Raw genomic sequence first — 22,956 nt, 5'->3', positions numbered from 1 at the left:
AGGAACTGACGGGACAGACAGGACGCCATTGTGAACTTCTGATTTGATTACTTCAACACTCTTGGTGGTCTCTTATTATAGTGACATCTCTCAGGCTCCCGCAAAACGTATCCATGTGTCCCCTGCGTAACTCCGTCCATCGCGTTGTATCTGATGTCAGTGTCCCCAGCATCCCCCGTTATTGACGTCCCCATGGCTCGCAGGACTCTTTGGCTAGATTCCTCTTCTATCCTCCGCCCTTCTTCCAGCGTGTTCATCCCGATCTCGGACGGGAACCCGCTCTGGTTGTTCGACTTCATGTACCCCCCTCTCCCACCCTGCTTCGAGGTGGCGTACATCTCGCTGAACAGCACCCGCAGCACCGGGATCGACAAAGCCACAATGGTGACGTTGGGCTCCGCCTGGCCCCAGATGAAGAGCAGCGAGAGGCGGTCTGTGTCTCCAAATCAGCATGGGGGAACTCAACAGGTAATGGGTAAATACGGTGGCAGCACTCACACGGGATATCGGCGCCGTCTGCTATGGTCACTATATGGACGACCTTGACGACGCCGACCAGGCCTGCTACGATGCCCAGGCTCATGGCCACCGCAACGCCCACCTTCTCATGCCGCTTCATGCCGAGCCCCCAGATGATGGACCACGGCAGCAACGACAGTATGAAGTCGACGAGCGCAGAGTAGCCTGGAGGAAGCGGTTGTCAGCTGTGTTAAACAAAGTTTTGAACAATGTTATGCGTATGCAAAGAAAAGCCGCTTTCAGGAGCCCCCCGACGCACCGTTCGCAACCATGGCCATCACCACCGAGTCCTGCACCCGCCAGCAGGACCCCGGCAGCACGGCCTCGTACGCGTCCGCCGGCCTGTCGCAGGCGGCCTTCCACACGGCGACGGCCCCCGTCGCCAGGATCACGTTCATCGACACCGTCAGGAACCCGATGAAGATCCTCTGCCCGCCCGACGTGATGCGCAGCATGGTGACGGCGAACGACGTCTTGCTGAGGGCCAGCGCGACGTTGTTGGTCACGACGTTGACGGACGAGAGCGTGTGCATGTGCGGCACGAAGTCGGTCGCCTTGCCGAACCCGAGCCTCATGAGCTCGGTCGTGAGGGCTGTCGAGACCAGGAGGAACACCTGACACATTATCAGCTTTTTTTTATTTATCCCATGGGCCGAGGTGATACCCCAGAGCCTTCTTACTTACCCAAGACGCGATCAGGATGTGGTCGTCTATCCACATGCCCCGCGTCCTGACCCTTTTGCAGTAGACCCGGAGCAAGAGGAACACGGTCGACACGGAGATCATGGCCCATATGGAGGCCACCACCCGTGGCGCAGGGTCTTTCGAAACATCCATCACGAACGGGACGCCCGAAGAGCCGTCCCGCGTGGCGAACACAGATGACGGGCCATGGTCGAAGACGTTTGTGTTGAACGCCATGGCATGAGGGAATGCGGAAGTGGGAATGTAAAGTGCCCTCGCCTCACACGCCCTTGGGTCACTCGGCCGGGGATCAACGTCAATAAAAGAAGAATTGGGCTTGCTCCTTGGCACAACAACACACGGTTCTCCAGCCCGCGTGTCGAAAAGAAAGAAGGGCAAACTGTCTAAAAGAAAGCGTCTGCCCTGATTCCCACCTGAGCTCGTGTCATAGCACATGTCACGACACTTCGAGAACAGTCAACAAAGTGCCATGGCACTAGAGACCCTCGACATCCCGGTCTCTGCAACCGCAGCTGCAGCCTAATATTCTCCGAGCTCAAGGGAGCCTCTCGGGCTGCGTAACCCTAGAGGGAGGGGGCGGCCAGACCTCTTCGCCGCATGGCAGGGGGTTGCGATAGGGGGGGGAAGAAAAAGAAAGCATCGAGGGTCTTTGACCGAAGGGACTAGCTCGGGGGGACGTGTGGGTGACTGGACAGCCGGGTCTTGGGTCGTCGACTAGCACAGAGCTGCAGTCGAAGACCTCTTAAGCGTCATTCGTTTGCGAAATCCCTCCCGGGCATCATTGTGTCTCAGGAGCCTTGACGATTGACTAGGAAACACACGCTACGGGCGAGACGGATTGGCTTCTGGCCAGGGAGCTGGGATTGACGTCGTGCAGGGAGCTTGCAAGTCATGAACAGAGGGAGCAACTGGCGAGACCTCTGATATTAATGGTTCAGTTCAGTTTCTGCTTGCTGAAGTGGAGAATCATTGCTTGCCGTTTGAAGTTCTAGTTACATCTTCGTCACAGATGGCTCATCCCACGATTGTAGGTCCAGTATATAAGAGGTCTTGTGGGTGGCAAAAGCCGCTCCGTTTCACCCTCAGTCTCCCCGTCGACATGCACTAAGGACATGAAGAAGATCCGATGCAAAAGTGACAGCTACCACGATGCTGCACGAATCATCATGGGCCCTTGCCGGTTTTCTTCTCCGCAGGGAGCCACGTCAAGGCTTTTCCTGTAGTCAGGTTCCAGAGTCGACAACTGCTTGCCGGCATCATGCATTAGATCGATGCCGGTCCTGATTGCCGGACCTTGAATCGTCGGATCGGTTCCATTAGCTGCAGAATATAGCGCCAACTCGACGCTCTCGAGCTCTCTCGGTTCCCAGCTTCGTTCCGCTATTCGTCGATCATTGGTGTTTTGCCAAATGATGGAATAAGAAAGCGTTCAAAGGGGGCAGCCAACCCTTGGACTTACATCAACCCCTGCAAGTCGCAGCTGAAGACAAGCACACCATTCTCATCCTCCTGGGGTCGAAATCGTCAATGACAACCAACCGGCCTCCGTTGTGGGTAGAGGGTTGACAATTAACAGTGCTTCTGCTGTGGTTGGATCACTACAGCATGAACCTTAGGTTCAAGTCTTTCGCCCGTGACGTATGGTCGGCTGTCTGGTGAAGCAGTTTCTGAGAGCGTCATGGCAGGCGGACATCATGTCGCTAGACACGTCTTAAGAGTGGACGCGATAATTCACTTTCATGAGTACATCCCGAGGATGGAACACCTTTAAAGGCGCGAGAATGGACATTTTTTCAAGAAACCGATTTTGGACTCGTCCACGCACAATGCTTGTCGACCTTCAGCTCGGATAGGGCTGCATCATTCTGGCCTCATGTTGACTACGTCAACTTCAGGGTAGGCCGTCTTAGAGAACTCATGCTACCTTCATCCTCGGCTTTCCCTCCTCCAAGACCGTCTCGTTTTCTTTCTTTTTGTATTCCGACAGGAAGTGAGACCTCAAGTCCCATGAAGCTGTCGCCTCCCTTCTCCCACCCAGCTCCAATAACGTGCGCAGCAGATGAACAAGTGTAAACTGAATTGCACTAAAGATTGACGCGAAGCAAGTTCCGCTGCTTCTACTGAGCTGGGCCATCTCCTCGGCGTCCTCGCCTATCGATTTTGTACACCCAGAATCTACAAGCGAGCCACATGCTGCAGGAGGACTGAATGACCAGCAGTCGTCTTATCCATTCCACATGGGCTTGAAGACGAGGTCAATGTAGACGCCCACGTATGAGTGTCGTCTTCACACGAGACATGCGCCCCCTAGCTGTATCAAGTACATGAAGCTCCCTCTTCATCCCCGTCACCTGAGAGTCACGTCACAGCGATGTCCGACCGGGCTGATGAGGAAAAAGTTTTGCATCTCCATCATGTCGTCCGTCATGTCATCCTCAAGCCTCACCCCGCGACACTTCCTGAAGAAGACGGCCGCGGCCAGGCGGAGTTCCATCCGGGCGAGATGTAGGCCGATGCAGATGCGGGTCCCGGCCCCGAAAGGCGCAAACACTCGCGTCTTCTGCTTGGAGAGCGGGTCCTGGTCCAGGAAGCGCGTCTCGTCGAAGCTGGAGGTTGTTGTCGCTGCGGTCAGCCTGGGTATTCCAAAGACAAAGAGGGGAGGGGGGGTTGCTGGCTTGGACCGACTTTTGCGGGTTGGGATACACGCTCGAGTGTCGGTGGAGAGTGTACGCCTGCGTCTCGACGACAACGCCACCGGGCACGAAGAAGCCTCCAAGCGTAGCTCCGCTCGGGGGGACGGACCGAGGCAGATTCCCCGGAGCCGCCCCGTACAGGCGGAGAGTCTCGTCGATGACGGCGTTCAACAGCGGCAGCTCCTCCAGAGCCGCGTCGTCGAATCCGTCATCGACGCCGGCCAGTTCGGCCTCCAGCCTGGCCTGCAGATCGGGTCTCTTGAGCACGGCCCAGACCAGGTACGTGAGGGTGACCGACGTCGTGTCCGATCCGGCCACGATGAAGTTCCCCGCCTCGGCCTGCACCTTGTCCTCCGTCAAGTCCGACTTCTCGCCCGCCTCGCTCTCGGCGAGCATGTTCCCAAAAAGGCTGGCCGAGTGTCCGTTCCGGCGCAGGTTCGCCGCTGCTCTGACGCCATGGCGATCAACAATGCGTTGGGCGTCGAGGATGTTCCGAATCGACTTGACCGGGAGGAGACGTGCCACGCGGTACAGCAGCGGCAGCTCAGCGCGGATCGAGCTCATGACGAAGATGGATTCGAGGGCCTTGATATACTCGTTTTTCTGACACGGTTCATCATCAGTATCGCCAAGAACTTTGCACCATAGATGCCGGCAGATGTTGCACAAACAACTTACCTCGCCCAGTTCCAACATCTCAAAGGACTCGCCAAAGGAGAGTTGGGCAATGACATCGGTCGTCATGAGCGTCCACCACTTCAGCACATCGGCCGTGCCGCCCAGGGCGTCCGTCCTGATCCGCTCAACAGCTCTCTCGACTTTTTCCCGCACGACAGGCTCCCAGTTCCGGCGTAGGGACGCACCCGTGAAGGCGCGGGCGAACAGCCTCCGACGGGCGGCGTGCTGTTTCGGGTCGACCATGGAGAAGATGCCGGGCTCGACGCCGGCGGCGGTTGTCGCGTACCACGGGCCCTTGAGGAAGCCGGCGCCGATCTTGTGGATGGCGGCGAAGCCCTCGGGGTCCGCGACGGCGACCTCGAGCGGCGAGATGCGCACGACGGGGCCGTACCGGTGGTGGAGCGAGTGCACGTAGTGCATGCGTCGGCCCGTGAGGGTATGCAGTTTGAGAACGTGGTGGGAGAAGCGAGTATGCCATGGTCCCGGGATGTGGCCGACGGGACATGTGATGCCTGTGACGATGATCTCATGGGCGTTAGTATCAGGGCACGAGGGCTTCGTATCGGGTGAGATCAAGGGAACTGATACTCACTCGGGCGACAAAGATGGCAAAGATGGCCAAAAGGCCGTAGCCGACGGTCTGCAGGCTGATAATATACATCGCTCCAAACTGGTGGACTATAATCTCCAAAACGAATCGGATCTAACAAGGACGTCTCAGCGTGGCTTTTTAAATAAAGATGACAGTCGTGAGAGGGGCCGGAACTCCCATTTGGAGCTATATGGGATGATGCTTCTCATCCGATGCCGACTGCCGTGATTAGTTCCGTTTTCCCCATGTTTCACTGCTTCGAGATCGACAGATGCCCGCAGTCTGTGGCCGGGTGCGGGACAGAACATGAGTCCGTCGTAAATTCGTTCCACATGCACATGAGGGGCAGAACTCGGCCGGCCCGCTTGCAAATGTCCGAACCCCGATGGTTTGCGGTCAGCTCGCATGAAGTACCACTGCCTCCCACCGCGTGAACCATTTCAATTGTCTCTCGGGTTTCTTTTCGACACGGATGGACGAGACTTAGAATGAGAAGCGACAGGGGAGTTCACTAACAGGGCTTTACCCACCCGCCTCGGACCACCTACGAATGAAGTAAAACCAGACGGCAGTTTAAGCAGTGCTATGTTAGTCAAGATGACGACGTTAACAGATTGAATACCATCAAACCCTACAACTCTGAGTCTTTAGTTTCACTTCGATTCATCGTTATGTAATGGTCAACCTGCGCATTGTCAAAAGTGCAGCGTACGCTTTTCTGATGATTGACAATGGCCAGTGTTGGGAAAAGGTATTTCTCCTTAATGAGGGACACCAAGCCCGAGCACTCCGGCCCGGAAAGAGTCAACCGTACTCGCGATGGCACCCGTACTGACTGTTACACTTATCAAGAGCTCGATGGAAGTGAAAATCGGGATTTAAAACTGTTCCGAAATCTGAATTCAGTTCATAGGCGCATACCTGGGCGGAGGTTTTAGTAGTTCAGAACAAGAAATCTTTTATACTGAGCTGGTTCCAGCCTCTCGGCCATGTGGCTAGCACCCTTAGATCCTGGATAGGTTATGATGTGAGAATGAATTGGACTACAATTGCCAACTGTCATTGCGGGACATTCACTATCAGGTAAATCAATGTCGCGCAGTCCAGGCTTACCAGGCTGCTTAGGGTCACGTGGCTGTGAGTCAGAGAGACACCAACATCCCGCTCGTAACCCAGTCAGAGTCCCGTCAGTTACAAGAACAAGACCCCAACTTCCAATCTGATCAGGGCCCTTACTACGCCTCACCGACCCAGAATCCCCTCTTGTATCATCACCACGGTTCACGTTACCGTCCTTCGCTAGCCATGCGTCCCGTGTCCACTACCCCCACGGCTCTCGTCTTGATAGACATCCAAGAGGGCTTCAAGCACCCCACGCACTGGGGCGAATCACGCAGCACGCCGGAGTTTGAACTCAACGTCGGGAAGATCCTAGGGGCGTTCCGCGAATACAACGACACCACTCGACCCGATCAAAGCCCCGAGAGGCTCCCGGCTCTCATCATCCACGTGCACCACCATTCCACATCGCCCGCATCGGCCCTCCACCCGTCGCACTACCTCGAGGGCTCCTCGACGCCCTCCGTCGCGCCCTTGCCGTTCGCGGCACCCGTAGCGTCGGAGCCCGTCGTCAGCAAGAACTTCAACAGCGCCTTTGTCAAGACGCAGCTCGAGTCGATGCTGCGGACCGCCGGGATCCGGCAGCTCGTGCTCGTCGGGCTGACGACGGACCACTGCGTGAGCACCACGGCGAGGATGGCGGCCAACCTGCAGGTTTTGGGGGACGGCGGCGGGCCTGACGTCAACGGGCACGGCGTGCACGGGGTCGTGCTCGTCCGCGACGCCATCGCCACGTTCGAGAGGGGCGGGTTCGACGCCGAGACGGTGCATGCTGTCCACTTGGCCAGTCTGGAGGGGGAGTTTGCTGAAGTCGTGAGTGCCGACAGCGTTTTGACGATGCTGGGCCAGGGTCCAAGTTCTTGATGCAATGATGAGATATTTGCAGGTCAGAGGAGCGATGGTGTAGAGATATACATGGAGGAAGGGGGAGATGAGCTTTCGAGGAGTGGACTTGATGAGAAAAGCAGGGAAAATTGACCGATAGGGACGTTACTATGCGAAGCATAATGGAAAACAATCTCATGAATGATCAATGACACATCCCAGCATCTTTGGGCTTTCTGTTCTAGGAGAGCTCTCCGCTCCCCCGCCGGACGACCGGCCCCACCATCCCGAGGGGTCTTATCGATAGTCGGAGGTGGATCCGGGTGGACGGCGGTGAAGCCCGGCAGAACTTTTGCGACTCGGATGGAATCCGTTGCATTTGCAGCTTTTCAAACACATGAACAAGAACAAGAACACAGGAACTCAACAGGTTCCAAACTCGCAATTGCCAACGATCAACACACTAAACCCTACATAGCATACTCTTATGTTTGGTCTCCGCCATGCGTGGGAAAGGCCTCTCCCCATGCGCCGTCTTCTGACGCGGACGATGGCGAAGAAGGCACCGACCGCGACGAGGATCAGCAGGGCAATCCTCCAGACGTCGACGGAAACGGCAAAGGAACTCGCCGCCACGGGCGTATGGCGGACATCGGGAGATATGTTGAAGCTGTCAAAAGCCGATAAGGCTCTGAAGGAGACGGGGGCGACAAGGAAGAAAAAAGCCAAGAGGCCCGTCGGCGACAAGGCGCGCGTCAACGTTGTCAGCGAGAAGCTGTGCGGTACGCATACAAAAGACCCCTTGGGGAAGGGGGCTCCCCCCCTTTTGTAGATTCTTTGGAAACTAACTTCTGTCTCGACCAGATGACATTATCAAGTACATCGGCCCGTCGCTCGAACGGCACCGCGGCTGCGACCTCATCGACATCAACCCGGGCACCGGCCTCTGGAGCCGCCAGCTGCACGACTTCCTCGAACCGCGGTCGCACACCCTCATGGAGCCCGACGCCGATCTCTACGCGCCCTTCCTCCAGCCCCTCCTCGATCGGCCGAACACGCAGCTGCTGAAGCAGTCGGGCATCGTGTGGAAGGAGCTCAGCGACGTGCTGGAGCGGCTCGAGAGCCAGACCCAGGCGGCGAGGCCGAGCGGGCCCGACGGCGCGCCGGAGCGCAACGACACGCTGCTCGTGACGGCGAACCTGTCGTACCACCCGAAGAAGCGGTACCGCCTGTTCGAATCGGTGACGCAGCTCGTCATGTACCAGCTGCTCAACAGCATCCGCACCAGCTCGCTGTTCCAGCGGTACGGCCTCGTGCGCATGCTCGTCTGGGTGGGCCCCGAGGAGCCGCGCAGGCTGCTGCCCAGGAACATGCAGGAGAGGAGGAAGATGGGCATCGAGGGCGAGCTCTCGTGCGAGTGGATCACCGAGGTCGCCAGCAGGGACGCCAAGGTGGAGAGCAACGAGTCGGCCTGGTTTGTGCGCGACCGGTGGATCGAGCTGGACGCCGCCAGGGCCGTGGCGGAGCGGATGGAGGAGGCGGGCGCGACGATCCCCGAGGGGCGGGAGCACGAGCTGAGGCGGCTGCTCCGGGAGGAGCAGCAGCGGCACGATGCGGTTCGCGTAAAGGCGCCGCAGGCGGGCGTGCAGCCGCCGATGATCGTGCGGCCGTTCCTCGCCGAGCTCGACGCGCTCGAAAAGGGGCTGCAGGAGGGCAAGTTCGTGCCGCCGGACTCGTCCATGAAGACCAGGGCGTCCAAGGAGTGGAACCGGCTCATGGTGCTCCGGCACCAGAAGGACCAGCTGGCGCAGGGGTCCACGACGTACCTGAGACTCGTGACGGAGCTGCGGAGGATCGGGGAGCTGCGGCAGTCGGGCGCGCTCAAGGACGGCGAGCTCGGGGCGAGCATCTCGGAGTGGAACGAGGAGGTCGGGGCGCTCGGCAAGAATCACTTGAGCGACTTCCGGATCGTCCGCGACAACCTGCACCTGTTCCTGCAGGATCCGCCGGCGCTGCACTGGGACCGGCGGGCGTACGACCCGCTGGCGGTGCGGGCGGACGAGTTCTTCCCCAACGTCGAGTGCACGCTGCTCGACATCCAGCCCAAGGCGATACACCCGCTGCTGCGGCAGAAGGGGCCCGGCACGTCGCGGGCGGGCGACATCTTCGAGCTGCTGCTGCAGTCGATGCTCATGTCGGGCATGGACCCGGTCAGTAAGGCGGTGGCGCGCATCTGGCCCGGGGCGGTGGAGTGGATCCTGCCGCGGTGCCCGAGCCTGCGGGACCCGAAAGGGGGCGGGATGCCGGGGGAGGGCCACAGCGAGCTGAGCGTGCGGCTGCTCAACGAGAGGCAGTGGATGGAGCTGCTCGAGGCCTTCATGTCGTGGCCGTTCCGGCCGTCGTACGAGGAGCTGATTGGGCGGATGGCGGAAGACGTCGAGTATGCCGATGACGAGAACACCGGGGCCGGCAGCAGCTTCTCGGCCGACTCGATGTTGTCGTAAGGGCCATGAATGTATGTGTATGGGTGTATGTATAAGTGTATATGTGTGTGTGTGTGTGTATGTAACTATGTAAATATGTAAGATTACGTGTTGGTATTATAGTACGAATACATAACAAGAGATACCCTCAAGGGGGCGTGTACAAAGAGAGAGTGGTTTGTGGCATGCCGCGTTCCATGGCGGAGGCCGGGGCCGGGGTTCGACGGTGAGCCAGTCCAAGTCGGGACGTGGAAGATGAGGGCAACCTCGTTTCCGGGCGGGCGACCGTTTGCTGAAGGAGAGGGCTGTGTCGTTGACGTGTTACGCAACAGCACCAACAGGGCGTCGTGCCAGATCGTGCGATGGAAGCAGGGTGCCGTGATTCTAGACACTTGTCAGTGTGTGTGCCTGTCATGTGTTAATCCGCACGTGTGTTGTGTGTCTGTCTGCGGGGACCTGACGGCCCCTTGGCTCCCCGGCCGTGAGTCTGGCCGCCGCGGACAGTGTACGGCGCGGTGTCGGATGCGGTTAGCGGCCACGACGGGAAGAGGGCGTGAGTAAGCCGGCTTAGGGGGGGTGGGAGAGGAAGCGAGAAAAGAGGGGACGCATCTACGGTATGCACGCATCTAATCAGATGGATGCGCGCCGAATTCAGGGTCCGGGGGGGTCTCGTCCCAGTGAGTACACCCACGTCCCAGAGCAGGCTGTAGAGCCGTTCCAGAGATGGTTGATCGACGGCGAGACCGGGGATGGCTGGATGGGACGACGGAGAAAAGAGAAGACGCCGAGCTGCGTCGGATCTACACTACACACATACACTACACACACAGAAACACAAAGAAAGCAACGGGCGGATAGACGGCGATGACGACACCGTCACAGGGCACAGGCAGGGGGGCACAGACAGGGACGGAGGAGACGTGCATGTCAATGTCAATCTGGGGCAATCGCAATTTGGGGCGAGGAAACAGATTGACGAGGTGCCCGCGCAGACAAATGGGGAACGAATCTGAGGGGGGGGCGATGGGTTGATTGTCGCAGGCTTCTGTAGCATGTTGTGTTGCGTAGGTATCCATACGTACTGTACCTACGTGTATATATAGTTACGCAACACCTCACTGGAAGTTGGAATTCGAGACATTCGTTGCCCGCGTGGTTTCGAGACGATGGGGAATGAATGGAGAACGAATGGAGAATGATGGGGACTGCAGTGCATCCGAATCTCGGCTCTTCAAGCAGTGTTGCATTCTCCAGCTGTCGAGACCCCGTTTGATGGGCGGCCGGCCGCGGAACCCCCCCCCCCCCCCCCCCCCCCCCCCCACAGCCACACAAGCCAAGGCCGGTCATCTGTGAGAGATGATGGGTGATTTGAGGTGAGCGAGGTGGGTACGCACGTACAGGTATGGCGTCGGCACGAGTAGAGGCCACGTTGCGGTGTGGACAACAAACGACGGACGACGACAGAGGGCGGAACCGGTGATGTTGATGTTGTTGTTTGTTGGGTGAGGTAGAAAGCGAGGGTGGCTATGAGTGAGGTAGGGAGTGAGTGAGTGAGTGAGACTGAAAGAGACAGCGAGTGAGATTGTGTGTTAGTACAGCTGAGCAGATGAGATGAGACTTGTCGGGGAGGAGGAGACTCAGGGGGAGAGAACCAGAAAACCGCTAGCTCCCAGTGCCGAGCGCCAGCATCGTGAGCCCCCTACCTACCCTAGCGCCGGTCATTGTGTACCGGTACTTGTGAGACATGGCGATCTAGCGCAAGGTCAAGGTACCTGTCTTACCTCAGCATGTCAGCGCCCACGCCCTGACAGACTTGTCCTGTTTAGCGCTCTATGGCTTTTCCAGGAACCGCCAACTCGGCGCCAAACGGACCAGAAAACGCCGGTGACAATGGGCCCCCTTTGTTTCTACATCATCTTTGGGCTGGCTGGCCCCCCTTGCGGCGTTTCCCTGCGTAGGTAGGCCCATTTTCTTGTCTAGACTTTTTCTTTTTCTTTTCTTTTCTTCTCATTTTTCTTCACGTTCCAAGGCACATATCTAAGTTGGTTGGTGGATGCTAGCGGCAGTTTATGGCTGGTGTGCTGTATCCGGGACTTGTCCCCAAAGTGCACGGAGTGTCTGTCACCCATTAATTGAAGAAAGAAAAAATAAAAACCAGTAAAAAAAACACACACAACCCCCTTTTTGTCCCTTGAACTCTATTTCTCGCCAGCTTGATCTTGATCTTGGACTCAAACCTTGCCCAACACGGCAAACGGCATTCAAACCTCGAGTTTGCGTGTACGGGTTTCTACAGGTAGACCAAACTAAACTCTCTGTACCTACTACTGTACAGAGTACCTACTGTACCTATCTACCCGTAAACCCTCCTCTGCGAGAGACCGGCTGCAAGGAGGAGTAGCCCGCAGAGACAAAGCAAAGACAAAGCAGCAGTAGCAGCAGCAGCAGCAGCAGCAAGACGAAGCAAGATCCTTGGAAGCCTACGCTCATTTGAAACCGGCTTGGGCGTCATCTTCTCCACCCCAACCTTCATCGTCGTCGTAGTCGTAGTCCGTAGTCCGTAGTCGTAGTCCTCATTCTTCTGATCCGGATCTTCCTCCTCATTCTTATGTTCCTCGGTCTCTCTCTTTTTCTTTCTCTCTTCCTGTTCGGTACTTCGTATACTATACGACCACCCTTAAACGTTCGTATACTCTGTACCTACTGCCTGGTCCACTTACCGTACTGCTGTGTGCCGCTGTGCCTCTATCCCATCAGTCCCGCCTCGTCCCCGTCCCTGACCAATTATCATTATCATCTTCTTCTTCTTCCTCTTCTTCTTCTTCATCATCATCATCATCATCATCACCACCACCACCCCCTCCACCAACCCCCTCCACCTCTACCACTACCAAACAACAAGTACACGGTCCGCCCTCCGATCAGCATATCCACGCCCGCCCATCCCACTTTGCGCTCTGCCCTCTCTTCATCTACCAAAACTCTGCTGTACTTTTCTACTTCCTGCAACCTCGACCCTGGATCCATCGCCCCAACACCCGCCGCCGCTTCTCTAGCGAACGAGCCGCCTTCTCTCTCACCCCTGCATCCCTCCATCCCTCCATTCAATCCATCAATCCATCCCGGGCTCCCCCCCTGTCAGTCCATCTTGGCCTCTCATATCGCTCGCTCCCCTTCTTGTCCCTCCATCTCCATTTCCATCTCCATTTCCCATTTCCTCTATCCACGCAGCCAAGCTTTCTGTCGTCTTGCTTTCCTTTTCGTCCCAATCCTCTACAACTCACGGTCCCATCTTCAACAATTCCTTCGACCTTGGCCTCATCCTCGCCCTCCTCCTGCAGCGTCCGGTGTCGTCTCTCGTCTTTCGCATAGCGAGCCTCTGACTTGTCAGTTCGACTCACGACTCGAACGATAGCTCTCTCCTCTCTCTCCGACTCGAACCACTTGCCCTCACCACCGCTCTCTGCGCGCGCCGAAGTCGCACCCCCTCGTCCGCCATTGCTCGTCGCAACCTGAATTGGCCTGGCTGAGCCGGCCGCCAGGTCCAATCTCTCCCCCCTCCCCTCGCGCTTCCCCCTTCGATCTCGATCAGCGACAGACCTCTCGCGACCCTCCACCATGGTCAAGCTGCTGCCGCCCTCGTTCCAGCCCCGGCGGCCCTCGAGCTTCCTGCGCTACGCCGCCTTCGTCGTCTTCGTCGTCGCCCTCTTCTACTACTTCGACCCGAGATACCCACGAGCAGCATCGACACAGCTCCCCCCCTTGGACAAGCCCGAGCAGACGCCCCAGAGCCCTGGTCCCGTCGTCCCGCCCCCCGTCCACGCCGCCGACGGCGCCGAGAAGCCCATCCCCCTCCCCGAGTCGACGCCGATACCACCGCCCAAGTACGCCCCGGGGGATTCAAAGTACAGCGACAACGACAGCAATAATGCTCCCCCCCCCTCCTCCTCGTCCAAAGAACACCCCATCGACACCCTCATCCGCGATGCCGATGACACATTCCGCAACATGCTGGCAAAGGAGTCCAAGACCCTGACCGCCGCCGCAAAGGCCTACCGCGACCGCCGCGGCCGCCACCCGCCCCCCGGCTTCGACGCCTGGTTCCAGTTCGCCCAGGACCGCCGCGCCGTCATCGTCGAGGACTTCTTCGACCAGATCTACCACGACCTGCAGCCCTTCTGGGGCGTCGAGCCCTCGCGCATCCGCAAGGAGGCCGCCGAGTGGGAGATGGTCATCCAGGTCCGCAAGGGCCGCGCCACCCGCATCAGCGAGTGGTTCTGGACTGTCCACTGGACCAACATGCTCCAGACCATCGAGCACCTGCTGCCGGACATGGACATCGCCCTGAATCCCATGGACGAGCCGCGCATGGTCGTGCCTTACGAAGACATGGAGCAGTACCTGCGCGATGCCGCCCTGACCCACACCATGCCCGAACCCAAAAACGTCATGAACACATTCCAGGCCCTGCCCAGCAACAAAAAGGAGCTTGACCGGAATGTCAAGGTTCAGAGCAAGCACTGGGACAAAGTAACGAGTATGTGGCTTCTGCCCCTCCCTCCCCGCCCTCCCTCCTCTTCCCCAATGTGTCTCTCATCCCCCCCACCCCATTCCCGTTTAGCACTGTAAAGTGAATCAACTCTAATCCGTCGACCGTCTTTAGAACAATTCTGGCTCATCGCCCGCCGCGGCTGCCCCCCGGACAGCCCCGCCCGCCTGGCCAAGACGCAAACCACGTTCGACCGCCCACCGGCCATCTCCAACAAGTACGCCAAGCCGCACATGCGCGACGGCTACGTCTCCAACTACACCCTCTCGACCCAGCTATGCCACCAGCCCGACCTGCAGGGCCTCAACGGCATCTTCATTGAGCCCCTCAGCACCTCGGCCACCCCCGTGCTGTTCCCCATGTTCGGCGGCTCCAAGCTGGCCGTCAACAATGAGATCCTTCTGCCCGCCGCCATGTACTGGACCGAGGAAGAGCGCTTCACCGGCGGCGGCCAACACGGCGGGCCCTGGGCAAAGAAGAAGGACGCAGTGCTTTGGCGTGGCGTCGCCACGGGCGGCCGCAACCGCGAAACCAACTGGCCCGGTTTCCAGCGGCACCGCTTCGTCGCCATGAACAACGCCACCAAGATCGCCGCCGCTGAGGAGGACAACGAGAGCGGCGGGGCGGCGGACACCGTCATCAACTTTTCGCTGCCAGACAAGCTGTACAACATCGCGGCGCAGGCCGTCGGCGGGCTCAGCGACTGGGTGCGGTCGTGGGCCAACGTCGGTTTCACGGACCTCATGTGCGAGCCAGAGGGCGAGGCCGGTTTGTGCAACTACACAAGCCCTTACTACAACCTCACCGAAGGCGTCAAGCTTGCCAAGATGTACGACGCGAAATACCTGCCCGACATCGACGGCAATAGCTTCTCGGGCCGGTACCTCGCGTTCCTCGGCAGCACGAGCCTGCCGATCAAGGCAACGCTGTGGCGCGAGTGGCATGACAGCCGTCTCGTCGCGTGGAAACACTTCGTGCCGATGGACAACCGCTTCGGCGACTACTACGGCATCATGGACTATTTCCTGGGGTACGGCGACGAGAGGCCCGGCCACGACGCCGAGGCGGAGCGGATCGCCGCGGACGGCAAGGAATGGGCGGAGAAGGCGCTGCGCAAGGAGGACATGCAGATCTACACACTGCGGCTGCTGCTCGAGTACGCGCGCGTGACGGATGAGAGGCGCGAGCGGATGGGCTGGGTGGATGATTTGCTGGCGGCACAGACGTCGAGTTGAAGGGAACGAAGTAATCAAGGCTTCCTAGGGGAGCAGCGAGAAATCTCGGGACAAATGCAAAATAGGGGGCGAGGGCGTTATTGGCGTTTCGCGGAGGCACGCGAGGGTTACTGTTTTTTTCTTCTCTTTCTCTATGCATGCGAACGTCGTCTGCGAACGTCGTCCACGGATACCATTGGGAGAAGGGGGGCCTCTCGGAAGAGGAAGGTAGAATCATCTTTATCATCATCCAGCATATTGTACCGGTGTACAAACAACAAAAGTTAGCAAGATTCATACTCTTAGCACGCATGTCATATGGTCACGGTCACGGTTCACAGGCGAGTGCCAAGTGTCAAGTGAGGCAGGCTGTCGTGAGTTTCCTTGGGACATTTGTCACATCGTCACATCGTTACGTGTCGTTGGGCGTTCACCGTCTAGTTTTACTCACGGCTTCGCCCGGCTCGGAGCAGCGTCCGCGGGCGGAGAATACCGCTAGAAGCCGAGCAAAGCCGCCTCGGAGCGCAAGCGCGGCATCGGAAATCCGTGTCGGCCCTTCCTCTCTCTCTCCCCTCCCTCGTTCCATATCGGGATCGCGATCCGATGCGCTTGCTTCATGTCGGGTTGTCACGTCCTGTGGGAAATATGAGGTCATATGGCCCCGATCACCCTTGGCACGAGTCAAGGCGTCGTGGGATCGACTTCGGCCATTACGCGATGGTAATGCCATTCCGAGACTTGGGGGGAGGTGATTGCTTTTACGTAAGGACAGGGAGGGACCTTGTTTGCTCCCGGGGTGGAACGAGGACCGAAGTTCGAAAGTCAAGTGTCGAGAGGGAGTCTCGGAGGGGTGGTGGTGGTGGTGGTGGTGGTGGTGGAGGTTTCTCGTGTGCTGCGGCGGAGGGGAGTTTGTGTTGGTCCGGGTTGCGCCGGGAGATGAGGATCGTGAAAAGCAGAGGATGAGAAACCGATCATGGGACCGAAAATGTTGCTAAGGCCGATTGATAATAGAAACCAGGGGGGGGGGGGATACGAGAGCAGTCGGTCAGATGGTGATGTCGAGGGGGAAGGGCGAGGACAGCGACAGCGCGCAGAGGGCGGATGAGACGAGGTGCATGGAAGTGTGGGTTTGGCAAAGGTCGTTGGTCGAGTCTGGGTGTGGGTGGATGGGTGGGTTGGAGGGCCTCAAAACGGGCCACTTGTCGACATCTGCCACGCCTGCCACACCTGCTACACACTGTCGATTTGTCGAGGATGTTGCCGAAGCCCGATAACCGACAAAGTGGGTGGTGATAAGGCGAAGCCACGTGATGTGGGGAGGGTGAGAAGGGTCGAACCTCGAAAAAACCGACACTTTTACCACCGTAGAATCGGGACTAGAAGCCAAAGACGATGAACCACGAGAGAAACAAGACGAGGAGGCCGCCGTGATGGTGAAGGGGGGAAGGGGTGTGTGTGTCGGATGTCCCAACCGGGATCCTGTCTGCCCTTCCCTCAACAGAAAAGCCAAAGAGAAAGAGAGAGAGAAAGAGGGAAGGGTACACAAAAAAAAACAACTCGTCCTGCCCGAGTTGCTCAAGCGTAATGGACTTCGGGTCGCCCTGCCATTAGGGATCACGGCGACTTCGCGGGGCGGGCGGACGGGCCCCTTTAAATAATTGATAATTGCCTCGCCTCGCCCGCCCGCGTTGCGTTGCGGCGGCGTCATCCAGCAAAGGTAGGTAGGTGTCCAGCGGTCCCCACCTGCCGTTAAGTGGCACAGGTCCGAAGGGCGCCAGACCCCTAAGTGCAGGTGCTCCAGCGGCGGGACCCACGCCGATGGTGCGCCGCGGGGCTGCGAGCGTTGAGTGACGGTCGCGGTGACTCGGAGGCTTTCGGGGGGGGGATCCACTGATGTTCCCCTAAGTGCAGGTCTACCCGCGGTGGGTACCACCAACCATGGTCAGGGGGTCCACAGGCCTGGAACGCTGGTGGGAGGGCCGTCTCGCGTCGCCGGTCATGAAGTGTTTCTTTCTGTCTGGGTCTGTGGTGTCGTTGACGATGGACAGATACGTTGAGGATGGTGCCATTCTTTAGGGAGAACTAGCATCATAAGAAACGAGCAAAAGAAGTATAATAAGAGAAAGAAAAAGGGCGAGCAAAAGGACGACGAAGAAAAGGGGAAAGGAAAAGGGGAAAGATGGCCAAAAAAGCTAGAAAAAACAACCCCGCCCCCGAAGGACCAAATGACCCCGCCATGCACCGGAATGCGCATCGACGCTTCGAGCATCTCTCCGGCTCTCTGTCTCTCTCTCTCTCTCTCTCCCTCCTCTCCTCTCCGCAACCGCCACGAGCCGAGTCACGCCCCGGCCGCCCTCGTCTTCTCCGAGATGCCTTTGGGGGGGGCATTGGCTGGTCTCATTGGCTTCGAGCTCCATCCATCCCAACTTCCGGCACTAGCAGGCCGACACTCCTGGTCCTAGTCCTAGTCCCGGTCATGGTCCTGGTCCTGGTTCTGGTTTTGGTTTTGCTTCTCGTCCTCATCCTCCACGTCGTCCTTCCCGGACAGAAGGGGAAGGGAAGGAAGAAATAAAAAAAGGCTTTATACCTTGATCGCCCACCCCGTTTTCGTCCATCTTCTCTCCATCCTGCTCCTCGTCTTCCCTTCCTCTTCTCCTCCTCAGCTCCCACAATCCTCTCGTCAGCTTCTTCCCTCTTCCTCCGTCATCCTCTTACAACTCTCTCTCTTGTGTCTTGATCCAAGTCGGTCGCCCGTCAGCTCTCAACCCGCTCACCCACCCCCATTCACTTCCTCTCTTCACGCATACTGGTAGCACCTCGCAGCCATGCACACCTCCATGGTCAAGTCCAAGTTCCTCAGCGACCCTGAGGACCTCGGCGTCGTCGCCGTCGGCTTCTCCGGCGGACAGGTAAGCCAGCCCAAAGCCACCCCTCCCGTCCATCCACGTCCCACTCGCGCCACTACTCCCAACGGCAAGCTGACAGACCCTCTTCCCTCCCCCCCCCCTTTAGTGCAAGCAGGGAGTAGACGCTGCGCCAAAGGCCCTCATCGAGTCAGGCCTGCTGACCCAGCTGCGCGACGAGCTTGGATACCGGCTGCACGGCGACGACGAGGTGCACCTCTACACCGACCTCGTGCCCGCCGACGACCCGCCCTTCCGCAACATGAAGAACCCCAAGGCCGTCTCGTCCGTCACCCAGCGCATCGCCGACCAGGTCTACCAGCAGTCGCGCCTCGGCCGCCTGACCCTGACCCTCGGCGGCGACCACAGCATCGCCATTGGCACCATCGCCGGCTCCGCAAAGGCCACGCGAGAGCGCCTCGGCCGCGAGATCGCCGTCATCTGGGTCGACGCCCACGCCGACATCAACACCCCCGAGACGAGCGACAGCGGCAATATCCACGGCATGCCCGTCGCCTTCGTCACGGGCCTCGCCAAGGAGCAGCGCCCCGAGTACTTTGGCTGGCTCCAGGACGAGCACATGCTGAGCCTCAAGAAGCTCGTCTACATTGGCCTGCGCGACGTCGACCCCGGCGAGAAGCGGATCCTGCGCGAAAACGGCATTAAGGCCTTTAGCATGTTTGACATTGACCGGTAGGTGTCCTCCGTTTTCGTCCGTCTTCACATCTCCCCCTCCCCCTCTGTTTCTCTCTCTCCCTCTCTCTCCCTGCCTGCTTGCCTACCTGCCTGCCTGCCTGCATCTGTTTTGCTGACACGAACCACCAATCAGGTACGGCATCGGCCGCGTCATGGAAATGGCGCTCGCGCACATCGGCAGCGACACGCCGATCCACCTCTCGTTCGACGTCGACGCCCTCGACCCCATGTGGGCGCCGTCGACGGGCACGCCGGTGCGCGGTGGCCTGACGCTGCGCGAGGGCGACTACATCTGCGAGTGCGTGCACGAGACGGGCAGCCTCGTGGCGCTCGACCTCGTCGAGGTCAACCCGTCGCTGGCGGCCGACCAGGAGGGCGCCGCGTCCGAGACGGTACGCGCCGGCTGCTCGCTGGTGCGCTGCGCCCTGGGCGAGTCGCTGCTGTGAGGTCGGTTTCTGAGAAAAGAAGAATAAGGGGGAAGAGTCAAATGGATGTTAGTGAGAGGGGAGGACGGAAGAAGAAAAAAATAGATGATTGGGAAACACTGCATCTCGTAAGGGAAAGGAAGGACGGGGGAAAGCATATCACAAGAGACAACGGCAGGGCGGAGGCGGGTTCGATTCGATTCGGCGCATGGTCCGGGACTGCATGGGACGGCGGGGAATAGATGAGCTTCAGCCACGGGGGGGTCGCCCGTCCGAGATAGGACGACGGCGGTCCCAAGAGACGACGAGGAATAATACCAAAGCAAATGATCATTTTTTACCCCCTTCTCCTCCCCGCCCTCGTCGACAGACACCATTCGTATTCTGCAGGTCCAAGGGGACGGGCGGGTTTCTGCACGTCTGCGACAGCATACTGACACGTGTCGAAGGAGCGGTGACGGAAGGCCAGGCGGTAGCCCCCCGTGCGGCTCGGGTGCGTCCCGGCGGTGAGTGGGGGGGGAAGACAGCGGGGGAGAGAGGGGGGGAGAGGGAATCAATAGGTGTTTGCGGGTCGGCGAGCCGGAACCGGGCGCGGGCGCGGACGCGGGTGCCCTGACAGCAGCGCGAAGAATGCGGGCCCCACTGCAGGTCCGCCCGCCGCAGCGAGTGAGTGCGGCGCATAGGTTAGCGGGGATTTCTCGCCCCCAGCCATCGCCATTTTTCTTTTTCTTTTTCGCGACGATTGGGCGGGAGAGCTATTTCGCCCAGCCACCGGGGAAGGGGGCGTGGGAGACGTTGGTTTGACCGTGAGTTTTTTTATTTACTTCGTGAACCGATCTCACGACGCGCTTTCCAAGAGATAGATCTTTTTTTTCGCAACCTGGAGCAACGATCTCAATTCTTTCTTCGGAGGGTTCGCACCGATAGCCCACTCCCATCATCCCGGTTCACCGGCGATTTCAACACGATCATCCGTGATTTTATTCACCACTGTCACCCACCATTGTCGCCTCGCCGGACCATCCTCCCCGTACATCCCACCCAACCCGTGCGACCATCAAAAAGACTCGTAAAAACCCAAGACACCCGAACATCCGACTCTTCTGATCCAGCGAACCACCGTTTAACTACCACTCTTCCCTCTTCCTGCCCCCCTCTCCCGGGCCGACGCTCATCACAGCCCGACGGCGCCAAATCTCGCGCGGAGAACAAGGAAAGCCGGGACAAGGGTGTCTGCAGCAACGCGGCATCATCGCATCTGGCGACTCTTGACGTGGCACACGCCAAACCGCCCCGAGCCAAGACAAGACGGCAAACCTGCATCATCATCTCTGCTGTCATCCAAAGTCGTTCGAGTCGAGTCGAAATCCCCTCGGCCTCAAATCAGAGGCTACCAGCAACACCACCCAGCAACAACACCACCCCAACCGGCCGCCCAGCCTTCCACCAACCGTCCAGTCCCTGCCGTTAGCGTCACCGTCGCTGCTGGCCCAGGTACCTGCGTTGTGCCACTGTTGCTAGCCTGAACGAACGACCTGCGCGCCTCGAAATCCTTCAGCGCCCAACGCCTGCACATTATCTCGGGTTGCGACGGTCGGACGTCCCGCGGCGATAGCCTCTTCTTTTTCCTCCTCCTCCTCCTTCTCCTCCTCCTGCACCAGCCTTGCCCTTGTCTACGCCTCTCTTTACTTCCTTCACTGGGTGCTCGTTCGGTCCCGTACTCTCTCTTTTTCCCTGGCGCATCCCAGCCAGGCCCGGTCTTATCGCGCGCCCTTCTTCCGACTTCCATCCTCTACAGCCTCTTCCTTCCGCCTCCCCCCCGCACCGCCTTGGGCGAATTGGCTGGATCGGCGATTAAAACATCGCCTGCGACGACCTCATTCGACCGTCTTCCACCTTGATCGATTGACACCCACGACCCCGACCACGATTGAGCGTCTTCATCCCGCGCTCATCTTACCACAGTCAAACCACTGACACGCCCCTCCTCCCCCCGAGTAGCCGCCCATCATGGTGGCCTCCACCGTCACGGGCAGCTCCCTCTACGAGAGGCGCGTCGTCGAGCGTGTCCATCGCTACCAGTGGCCCGGCATCCAGCTGAACCTCTGGATCCTCGTCATGCTCGCCGCGTCCTGCCTCATCATCGGCGTTTTCGCCTCCTTCATCGACATTCAGCAGCAGCTCCTGCTGCCGATCCCATGGTACGTCCGCCCGCCCGCCCGCCGTCCTCGTCCGCCCGTCCTCGGTTGTTCCGTGTTCGAGGCCATCAACCAACTGACATGACAATCCCCCAACAGGTACTTCCCCTACTACATCACCGTCGCCTCCCTCGTCGTCCTCTTCATCGGCCTCCTGCTCTGGCTCGTCTACCAGCGCCGCCTCCTCCCGGCCATCGTCATGATCGGCGCCTTCATCCTCTTCATCCTCTGGTTCGTCGGCCTCGTCGTCGTCAGCATCCAGCTCTGGGGGCCCGACGGCTCCGTCTCGAGCAACTGCAGCCTCGCCGTCTTCAACCGCAACCCCACCGGCCAGAGCCTCGACACTCTCGCCTGGCTGCAGCAGAGGAGCATATGTGAGTTGTCCCCCCCCCCCCCCCCCCCCCCCCCCCCCCCCCCGCGGGTCGTTCTCCTCGTTCTCGCCATGATGGGAAACCCTGCATGCTGACTGCGCGGGTCCAGGTCAAGCGTGGCAGGCCGTCTTCGCCTTTGCCCTCGTCGGCGCGCTCTTCCTGCTGTGGATCATGGTCATGGCCTACCAAGTCTTTGCCACATCATGACGGACGCGAGCGTGTTGGCCGTTTTGCCAGCGCTGGCTGCAACGCATATACCGCATTGGGATGTCGATAACTCGGGGTCGTGCATATACATCCCGCCATTTTTGTTCAATTTTTGGGCCGTGTTATCAATTTTAATCCCCCCCCCCCCCCCAGCTCTGGCGCTGAGCAATATACGCTCGAACACGAAACCCACTCGACAATAGCATCGCCCGAGGAGCGAGGATTGGTTTTGCGAGCACGCGCGTAATGGAGGTGTTCTTTATATGACGAAGCGCAATGGTTTTCTTGGCGCGAATGGCATCTTATAGGCGTTTTCCCCCTTCTCTTTTTAATATTTTCCTTGCATCCTTGGAGGTTTTGATTATGGTGTTAGTCTCCCTCCCGGTTCGGGAGTTGGTGCAAAAGGGGTTGGTTGATTGGAATGCTCACGGCTGTATGACGATGACGAGAAAAAGGACGACGGACGAGATATGTTGAGAAATGGGAAATAATATCACGGATGCTCCCTTCGCGGTGCCGAGTCCACTACCGTTTATCCGTCCCTCCCTGGGAGCCATTGTTCCCCCTCTGACACTGTCACCACACGAAGGCCACGCCGTGGTCCAACGTCGGACGGCCGAACTTGCATCCCGCAGAAACCCCGTCGTGGCAGATGCCAGCTCGGCCGGCTCCATGGCCGTGATGATCGTCGCACGGCATTGATCTCACACACGCGGGGAGTACGCCTACAGCGAACAGGGGAGGGGGCTGCCTCAGACAGCCCGGGTCTCGTACCCCTG

General features: G+C 58.9%; 8 protein-coding genes across 8 annotated transcripts; 5 read left to right on the top strand and 3 right to left on the bottom strand.

The window, feature by feature from the left end:
• Nucleotide 1: 1 nt before the first annotated feature.
• Nucleotides 2–1,466, bottom strand: CDEST_14286 (uncharacterized protein). The gene is made up of 4 exons (XM_062930442.1): nt 1,204–1,466; nt 779–1,133; nt 499–684; nt 2–433 (listed from the first exon to the last, which is right to left on the bottom strand). The coding sequence occupies exons 1-4, from the start codon at nt 1,438–1,440 to the stop codon at nt 48–50; spliced, it is 1,164 nt and encodes a 387-aa protein (XP_062786493.1). The 5' UTR covers nt 1,441–1,466; the 3' UTR covers nt 2–47.
• Nucleotides 1,467–3,266: 1,800 nt separating this feature from the next.
• CDEST_14285 (Putative cytochrome P450) lies at nt 3,267–5,419 on the bottom strand. Its single transcript, XM_062930441.1, has 4 exons — nt 5,188–5,419; nt 4,596–5,120; nt 3,910–4,520; nt 3,267–3,830 (listed from the first exon to the last, which is right to left on the bottom strand). Exons 1-4 carry the CDS (start codon nt 5,254–5,256, stop codon nt 3,572–3,574), a joined length of 1,464 nt encoding a protein of 487 aa, XP_062786492.1. The 5' UTR covers nt 5,257–5,419; the 3' UTR covers nt 3,267–3,571.
• Nucleotides 5,420–5,669: 250 nt separating this feature from the next.
• On the top strand, nt 5,670–7,315 carry CDEST_14284 (Putative isochorismatase). Its single transcript, XM_062930440.1, has 2 exons — nt 5,670–5,938; nt 6,040–7,315. The coding sequence occupies exon 2, from the start codon at nt 6,493–6,495 to the stop codon at nt 7,168–7,170; it is 678 nt and encodes a 225-aa protein (XP_062786491.1). The 5' UTR covers nt 5,670–5,938; nt 6,040–6,492; the 3' UTR covers nt 7,171–7,315.
• Nucleotides 7,316–7,553: 238 nt separating this feature from the next.
• On the top strand, nt 7,554–9,766 carry CDEST_14283 (Putative ribosomal RNA adenine methyltransferase KsgA/Erm, rRNA adenine dimethylase-like protein). The gene is made up of 2 exons (XM_062930439.1): nt 7,554–7,913; nt 7,996–9,766. Exons 1-2 carry the CDS (start codon nt 7,619–7,621, stop codon nt 9,633–9,635), a joined length of 1,935 nt encoding a protein of 644 aa, XP_062786490.1. The 5' UTR covers nt 7,554–7,618; the 3' UTR covers nt 9,636–9,766.
• Nucleotides 9,767–12,474: 2,708 nt separating this feature from the next.
• Nucleotides 12,475–15,661, top strand: CDEST_14282 (Putative glycosyl transferase CAP10 domain-containing protein). The gene is made up of 2 exons (XM_062930438.1): nt 12,475–14,151; nt 14,278–15,661. Exons 1-2 carry the CDS (start codon nt 13,233–13,235, stop codon nt 15,396–15,398), a joined length of 2,040 nt encoding a protein of 679 aa, XP_062786489.1. The 5' UTR covers nt 12,475–13,232; the 3' UTR covers nt 15,399–15,661.
• A 1-nt stretch (nt 15,662) lies between these two features.
• CDEST_14281 (uncharacterized protein) lies at nt 15,663–17,085 on the bottom strand (the record flags this gene model as incomplete). The annotated part of the gene is made up of 1 exon (XM_062930437.1): nt 15,663–17,085. One exon carries the CDS (start codon nt 17,083–17,085, stop codon nt 16,423–16,425), a length of 663 nt encoding a protein of 220 aa, XP_062786488.1. The 3' UTR covers nt 15,663–16,422.
• A 282-nt stretch (nt 17,086–17,367) lies between these two features.
• On the top strand, nt 17,368–19,749 carry CDEST_14280 (Putative ureohydrolase). The gene is made up of 3 exons (XM_062930436.1): nt 17,368–18,286; nt 18,390–18,973; nt 19,110–19,749. The coding sequence occupies exons 1-3, from the start codon at nt 18,203–18,205 to the stop codon at nt 19,420–19,422; spliced, it is 981 nt and encodes a 326-aa protein (XP_062786487.1). The 5' UTR covers nt 17,368–18,202; the 3' UTR covers nt 19,423–19,749.
• Nucleotides 19,750–20,068: 319 nt separating this feature from the next.
• Nucleotides 20,069–22,886, top strand: CDEST_14279 (uncharacterized protein). The gene is made up of 3 exons (XM_062930435.1): nt 20,069–21,602; nt 21,699–21,973; nt 22,080–22,886. Exons 1-3 carry the CDS (start codon nt 21,412–21,414, stop codon nt 22,175–22,177), a joined length of 564 nt encoding a protein of 187 aa, XP_062786486.1. The 5' UTR covers nt 20,069–21,411; the 3' UTR covers nt 22,178–22,886.
• Nucleotides 22,887–22,956: the final 70 nt, after the last annotated feature.

The sequence above is a fragment of the Colletotrichum destructivum genome, chromosome 10 (assembly GCF_034447905.1).
Source record: "Colletotrichum destructivum chromosome 10, complete sequence".
Lineage (NCBI taxonomy): Eukaryota > Fungi > Ascomycota > Sordariomycetes > Glomerellales > Glomerellaceae > Colletotrichum > Colletotrichum destructivum.
Note: the sequence above shows the minus strand (reverse complement) of the source record. Positions and strands in the feature narration are given on the sequence as shown.